The sequence below is a fragment of the Tachysurus vachellii genome, chromosome 14 (genome assembly GCF_030014155.1).
Source record: "Tachysurus vachellii isolate PV-2020 chromosome 14, HZAU_Pvac_v1, whole genome shotgun sequence".
NCBI classification, from domain to species: domain Eukaryota; kingdom Metazoa; phylum Chordata; class Actinopteri; order Siluriformes; family Bagridae; genus Tachysurus; species Tachysurus vachellii.
In genome coordinates this window covers 9,532,984-9,541,226 of record NC_083473.1, presented here as the reverse complement: position 1 = coordinate 9,541,226, position 8,243 = coordinate 9,532,984, and the positions used below count along the sequence as shown (strand labels likewise).

The following is an 8,243-nucleotide window of genomic DNA, read 5'->3' as shown; positions in this document are numbered from 1 at the left end:
GCACCAACACAGAAAACGCCTTTTCTTTTCATTTTTCGAATTCTGCTCTTGTCTGTGCATTTGCTCCCTCTGACACGTTGTCAGTCTCCGTCACCATGCCCCATAGTCCTTTTGCTTTCATCAAATGTTCCATTTGAAATTTCCAAGTTGCCCAGTTCTCTGGCCCGCTCAGCTTTTCAATAAACAGTCTATCCTCCATTGTGAATTCCACAACACTGTTTATATCACACAAAATCCCATGAAAAGCAACCTTTTTTAGCGAGAATCTGGGCCCATAACCTGTTGAATTTTTCGCGTGTTTTTTATTCACCACATGCAGAGCAGGAAGTAACCAGGAAGTAACATAATAGCAGCGATACACTTAATGGCATAGTAGAACAGTGACACCTATTGGTAAATTACTATATTACAACACCAAATACTTCACCAAACTGGATCTACGTAACGCCTACAATCTAATCCGCATTAGGGAGGGAGATGAGTGTACTCTGTACTCTGTACTCTGTACTCAATTCCTACACTCGCAGACACTCTCGTCCACAGAGCAGAGGTCACAATCCCAGTAACCTCATCTACCCTCCTCTGTTGTGTAAGTCTCAAACAGTGGTGGTAGGTGGGCTCTGGAATTGCCAGTCTGCTGTAAAAAAAGCTGATTTTATCTCTGCTTTAACTTCCCATTACTCCTTTGATTTTCTTGCGCTAACAGAGACCTGGATATCCCCACAGAACACTGCTACACCAGCTGCTTTATCCTCTGCCTATGCTTTCTCTCACTCACCACGAGAAACAGGCAGGGGTGGTGGTACAGGTTTATTGCTGTCAAAGAAATGGTGCTTTACACCTCTCCTCTTGTCTCATTTAACCATCTCCTCTTTTGAATTCCATGCTATTTCAGTAACCTCTCCAATTAACCTTGTTATCATTGTTGTTTACCGCCCTCCTGGTCCCCTAGGTGACTTCCTGGAAGAAATGGACACACTGCTTAGTGCTTTCCCTTCTGATAGCTCCCCCCTGACAGTGCTTGGTGACTTCAACCTCCCCTCTGACAAGCTACATTCTTCTTCCCTCCTGTCTCTTCTTGACTCATTCACACTCACACTCAACAGCTACATCCCCACACACAAAGGAGGCAATGTGCTGGACCTGGTTTTTACCTGTCCTTCTCCAGCTACAGACGTGACTGCTACCCCACTACACGTCTCTGATCATCACCTGGTATCCTTTACCATCACTCTCCTTACCCTACCTAAAACTACCTCTCACCCCCTCGCTCTTACCCGCCGCAACCTTTACTCTGTCTCCCCTTCTTCTGTAGCTTCTGGCACTCTTTCTTCCCTTCCTGATCCTGAGTCTTTTTCCTCACTGCCCTTGGACTCGGCCACAGATACTTTCCTCTCATCTCTTTCCTCAACTATGGACTTCCTCTGCCCTATGTCCACTAAACCCAAGAAAACTTCTTGTTCTGCTCCTTGGCTTTCAGATGTGCTGCGCAACAATCGAAGAGAGCTAAGATCATCAGAGATCAAAGTCGAAGAAATCACAACTTGATGCAGATCTTGATTCTTACCGAACACTCATGGCCAAGTTCTCCTCAGATGTGACTTCTGCCAAGACTTCCTTCTACAAGGAAAAGCTTGAAGCTTCCTCACATGACCCTCGGAAATTCCACAACATCATCTCTTCTCTGCTCAACCCCCCGGCTCCACCTTCTTCATCCTCCCTGACTGCAGAAGACTTTGCTTCTTTCTACCAGGAGAAGATTGAGGAAATCTGCCAGACCTTCACTTCAGCCCCGACTGCACTTACATCTCAGAGTATGGACTCCCCTACACCTTTGTTGTCACATTTCTCAACTGTAACAGAAGAAGAGATTCTAAAACTCATCCAGTCTTGCAATCCTACCACCTGCCCATTGGATCCACTCCCTTCCACTTTGCTCCAGACCATCTCGCAAGACCTTCTGCCCTTCATTACAACTATCACCAATAGATCCATAGCATCTGGTCGGGTACCAACTACCTTCAAGAGAGCAAGGGTTATTCCCATGCTGAAGAAACCTGCTCTGGATCCATCAGACATCAGTAACTACAGGCCGGTATCACTTCTCTCGTTTCTTTCAAAAATTCTTGAACGCATTGTCTTTAATCAACTGTCTGTCTATCTCTCACAGAACAACCTCCAAGACCCCAACCAGTCTGGCTTTAAAGCAGGTCATTCCACAGAGACAGCGCTTTTAGATGTCTCTGAGAAACTACATGCTGCTAGATCAGCCAATCTCTCATCCGTCCTTATCCTCCTTGACCTTTCAGCAGCGTTTGATATGGTCAACCATAAGACTCTCTTAGCCACCCTCAGGAGTCTTGGGATTTGCGGATCAGCTTGGGAATGGTTCTCTTCCTACCTGGAAGGACGCTCATATCAGGTAACATGGAGGGGAGTGACATCTGCTCCACGCAGACTCTCCACTGGCATCCCACAAGGCTCAGTACTTGGTCCTCTTCTTTTCTCCCTGTATACTCACTCTCTTGGTGAAGTTATTTCCTCACATGGGTTCTCTTACCACTGCTATGCTGATGATACACAACTTATCTTCTCTTTCCCACCCGCAGATGCCACAGCTTCTGACCGGATCTCTGCATGTCTGGCAGAAATCTCATCATGGATGACTGCTCATCAGTTAAAGCTTAATCCTAGCAAAACTGAGCTGCTCTTCATCCCAGGTGATTCATCCCCAGGTCATGATCTTGCTATATCCTTGTACAACGATCTGATCTCCCCTTCAGCCACAGCTCGCAACCTTGGGGTAACCATGGACAATTCCTGTCCTTTTCCTCTCATGTTGCTAATGTGTCTCGCTCATGTCGGTTTCTTCTCTACAACATTAGAAGGATTCGACCATTTCTGTCCACACAGGCTGCTCAGGTACTTGTTCAGTCTCTTGTCATTTCTAGACTGGATTACTGCAATGCACTGCTGGCAGGTCTACCTATGAACGCAATCCGTCCTCTGCAAATGATCCAAAATGCAGCTGCCCGGCTTGTTTTCAGCCTGCCAAAGTTCTCGCATACCACCCCGCTGCTGCGATCCCTCCACTGGCTTCCGGTAGCTGCACGCATCAGATTCAAAACACTGATGCTGGCCTACAAAGCCAAAAATGGACCAGCTCCCTCTTACCTCAAAGCCCTCATAACTCCTCGCACTGCACCCCGCACCCTCCGATCTACCAGCACTGCTCGACTGGTTCCACCATCTCTCAGGGTAAGAGGCAAGTATACTACAAGACTCTTCTCTGTACTGGCACCAAGGTGGTGGAACGAACTTCCCCTAGAGGTCCGGACAGCTGAGTCACTGGCTATTTTCAAGCGGCGGTTGAAGACCTACTTATTCAGGAAACACTTCAACTAGCACTTCTTTCATTATCGTTTGCATTTAAAAAAACAAAACAAAACAAACAAAAAAAAAAAAACACACCTTTGACACTTTCATTGTAACTTTGAACAAATGTTTTAAACTCATGGTATCTTAAGTATGTAACTTAGTGAGCCAGCATTAATGTATTCAATGTTAGAGATTTAAGCACTTATGTACGTCGCTCTGGATAAGGGCGTCTGCCAAATGCTGTAAATGTAAATGTAAATGTAAATGAGTGGAAAACCGCGTTCTTGTCCCAAACCGGTCACTACGAATACATGGTCATGCCGTTCGGCCTTTCTAACAGTCCAGTCGTGTTCCAGTCGTGTTCCAGTCGTGTTCCAGTCGTGTTCCAGTCGTTTATCAATGACAGCCATAACAAATCAAGACTTTGCGTAGAAGTCAAGTCCAAGTCTGTTTATATAGTCATTGGCTGATTGAGAACAGGTGGTGGTGCAATCAGTCCCAGTGAGGGGTTATGGGAAGTGTAGTCTGGAAGTGTTAGTACTCCGGGGACGGCTCCCTCTGTTGGCGGTTGGAGGACGAGATGGGTGCCTCCATCATGACAGATACAGTAGCATTTTATTTCTTTTCATGCAAAACTATACACAATTAAAAATATAAAGATAGATAGTGGGGGAAAATGATAAACCTGAAAACAACATATGCTGACTGATTAAATTGCTTAAAATATTCTATCAGTAATAATAACTATAAGGAAAAATGCAAGAAATACTATAATATTTGCTTATACTCGCACATGCAATTTATTAATTCCAGCACCATGGTCAGCGACCATACTTCCATTCAACAGACCACACACATGCACACAAAAGCTCCCCTCATCATCAGACAACTCACTGATTAGTTTCTCCCTTTGAGAATGATTAAGTGTCTGTGTTCCACTGGTATCCAGACCAACTAATTATGCTTTTATTAGGTGCCATATTTCAGATTCCAGACTGCGACTGCAGGGTGCCATTTGCCCGCAAAGTCGTTCTCTATTTCTCCAGTTACCAGTAATCTTTTGTCTAAAACAGTCAGATGAATTCGCTGCTGTCCCTGTTTTCATCCTCCTTGCGTCAAAACCAAAATCTTTGGTAATATTTACCACAAATTATCCTTTTTTTATTTCTTCTGGTATTGAGTAGCAGATCAGAAATGAAGGAGAGTGTTAAGTCCTGTAGCTGAGCTTTGGAAAAAAATCCATTCTGTACAGGACAGAGCGCACTGCCAAAGAAAAACACAGAAACCCCCATGACAAATATCACCAAGAAAATGAAATAAAAAGAAAAAAACAAAAAACAAAAACAAATTGCCCTAACTATATATATATATATATATATATATATATATATATATATATATATAACTAAATAAATAAATAGATAAATAAATAAATAAGAAAAAGTAAATTTAGGAGCCAGTCTGTTCTAGACACTTACTCTCCTGTATTTTGCAAAATAGGAGTGACCACAATTTTCAAGAAATACAAGAGCTTAAGTCAAAAGCGGCACTTATTATGACACTATTGGTTATAGCAAGTGCAGAAATCCAGAAGAGGTGAAGAAGAAACCGAAAGACGTAGTCCACAACCAGTACAATCCTCAACCTCTTAAAATTGCATTATAAGTACTAAACAAGTTTATTTAAATAAATTACAGCAGTCTGTAACAAAATGATACAATCTCTAAGAAGGGTTCTGAGGCAAACAGAATATTTTCATTCAGTTTACGTTTTTGATTTGCATCTAAATGTTTTATTAGAACTTGAACATGAAACAACTGTGGTTCACATTCACCAAAAGCGAATAGCAGTAATGTAATATTCTTTTCTTGATATATTCTTTTGCCTAAAATACTTTCTACAATCTTGCTAAAGTACACGATATTTAGGAGAATTAGAATTAGTAGTAGTGTTAATAATATTTAAGATAAAATATTTAATCAGATATGGCAGAGTCTCTCATTTTATTTCTAAAAAAGGTTTTGGAATAATTCCATGGTTGAATAGAAATAAAATGCAGGCAAAACATACCAATATTTATAATAACAAAACAAAAACTCACATGAACACGCACAACCGCTACTACTGTTTGCCTTAAAACCAACATCCAGGGAAAAGCAGCGAAAGCAAAGTCCTTACCTGATGCTCAAAATGACTATTAATATTGTCCCTCTTCACCTGAGTCAGCGTTGGTGTTCCATCGGTATCCAGATTAATGATGCTCTCAGTAGGAGGTCTGGAGTATTTCCTGTCACTCTTTCTAGAGTCAGTAGTTCTGTAAGCTTCGTAATTGTATATATGCTGTAAAGTTCCTGTTCCCCCTACATCTGTGTAAAGAGGTGGGTAATACGGAATAACTGGTAGATTGGCACCGGATTTGTAAAACATTCGCTCACGTCTCCATCTGTAGCATTTCACTGACAGTATAGCTATGATGGACATGATAAAGAGAAATGAAACTACAGCTAAGGCCAAGACTAGATAAAATGTCAGGTTGTCGTTGTATTCCTTGTCGTGCGTAAAGTCAGTGAACTCTGAGAGCACTTCAGGGAAAGTGTCCGCCACCACCACGTTAACATTGACTGTAGCTGAACGAGAGGGCTGTCCGTTGTCCTCCACTACAACAGTGAGCTTCTGTTTCACAGCATCTTTATCGGTGACTTTACGCACAGTTCTTATTTCTCCATTCTGTAAGCCCACATCAAACAGCGCTCTGTCTGTCGGATTGTGTAGTTTATATGAGAGCCAGGCATTCTGTCCAGAGTCCACATCCACAGCCACCACTTTAGTGACAAGATATCCCACATCTGCTGAACGAGGCACCATTTCAGCCACCACAGAGCCACTAGTTTGTACTGGATACAGAATCTGAGGCGCGTTGTCATTCTGGTCCTGAACGTTTACGAAGATTGTTACATTGCTCCGGAGAGGCGGAGAGCCACCATCCTGAGCTTGCACCTGCATTTTAAACTCTTTAACCTGTTCGTAGTCAAATGAGCGAATTGCGTAAAGTATCCCACTATCTGCATTAATAGAGAAATATGTCGACACAGATGAGCCGCTGACTTCACTCTCTAAGAGAGAGTAAGTGATGCGTGCGTTTTGTCCTTTATCAGCATCGTTTGCTTGAACTTTGATGATTGATACGCCCAGAGAGTTATTTTCTACTATTTGTGTTCTATATTCATTTTTACTAAAAGACGGTGCATTATCGTTTACATCGATGATTTCTAGTAAAACTGTTTTCTCTTTAGACAATGGGGGAGTGCCTTCGTCAGTGGCAGTTAACGTCAAATTGAAAATAGGATTTTTTTCTCTATCCAAAGCTCCATTGGTAACCAAAGTATAATATTTCCGCGGTGATTGTTTAATTGTAAATGGCACATTTTGGTTAACATTCAAATTAAAGTTTCCGTTTTTACCAGAGTCTAAATCCTGCACACTGATTAAGGCAACAACTGTGCCGTGAGGAGAATCTTCTTGAATCTTACCCGAGAAGGATGTTAAGGCAATGATCGGGTGATTATCGTTCACATCTAAAACATCTATAACTAATTTACTCGTACCTGCCAGACCCCCGTGATCTTTAGCCTGTAAATTAATTTCGTAATGATGCACTACTTCATAGTCCAGATTACCAGATAGTCTTACTTCACCGTTTTTTGCATTTACGATAAACACTTGATGTGCTTCCTCCATATTGGTAAACGAATACGTCACATTTCCGTTGTGACCTTCATCTTCATCGGTGGCACTGATTTTAATAATAAACGTGCCAGGCGCTATATTCTCTTGCACACTCGCTTTATACAAAGTTTCTGTAAACACAGGAAGGTTGTCATTTGCGTCGAGGACATTTATTACTATTTGCACGGTTCCAGAACGGGGTGGGTTTCCACCATCGACAGCCGTTAATATTAACAAATGCTGGCTGTGTTTCTCCCGGTCTAGTGGATTCTGCAGCACCATTTCTGCGTACTTGCTGCCGTCAGCTCGATTATGCTGCTTCAAAGAAAAATGATCAGTAGGTTTTAAGCTGTAGCTTTGAAGAGTATTTAAACCAACATCGGGGTCTGTTGCTGCATCCAACAAGAAAACAGTACCTATCGGTGCCCACTCGCTAGTTTCAAGATTAATTTCTTTTTTGGAAAACGCTGGTGCGTGATCATTTATATCTTCGATTTCTATAGTAACTGAAAAAAATTCTAGAGGATTTTCGAGCAAAATCTCCAACCCGAAGCTACATGGAGATTTCTGACCACAGATCTCCTCTCTGTCCATCCTTTCTTTCACTACTAAATTGCCATTGTTACGGTTTAGCTCGAGGTACTGCTTACTGTCATCAATAACCAGACGCGCTTTGCCCGATACCAACCTCTTAACGTCCAAGCCCAGATCTTTCACCACATCTCCAACAAACAATCCAGGTTTCAATTCTTCTGGGATGGAATAACGGATTTGTCCGTTCACCGCGCCCATCAGACAAAAAAGGAGAATGGTGAACCTTGATGACAAATTCCAAGACTGTCTTAGTTTAAATACGTGTTCTCCATCGACATCCAACATTTTATCCACAACTAACGTTTGAAAAACGTTTGTTCTCAAAAGGTTAAAGCATAAATTTGACGTGATCGACGTTTTACACGCACAATGAGAACAATTTATGCGTGTACTCAGTTTTATTGTACCCTCAATCTACCCAAGCTGTCTCCACCCTCATCATTGCACAAGACATCATAGAAACAATAATCCAAGACTCTCTGCAGGCTATAGCACCACTCAAAGCTCATGTGGTGCACTACACCTAAGCAACGTGGACACTAGAT

General features: G+C 42.2%; 1 protein-coding gene across 1 annotated transcript; it reads right to left on the bottom strand.

Annotated features, from left to right (window-relative positions):
• Positions 1-2,856: 2,856 nt before the first annotated feature.
• Positions 2,857-8,039, bottom strand: LOC132857028 (protocadherin gamma-A6-like). The gene is made up of 2 exons (XM_060886977.1): positions 5,597-8,039; positions 2,857-2,997 (listed from the first exon to the last, which is right to left on the bottom strand). The coding sequence occupies exons 1-2, from the start codon at positions 7,981-7,983 to the stop codon at positions 2,958-2,960; spliced, it is 2,427 nt and encodes an 808-aa protein (XP_060742960.1). The 5' UTR covers positions 7,984-8,039; the 3' UTR covers positions 2,857-2,957.
• Positions 8,040-8,243: the final 204 nt, after the last annotated feature.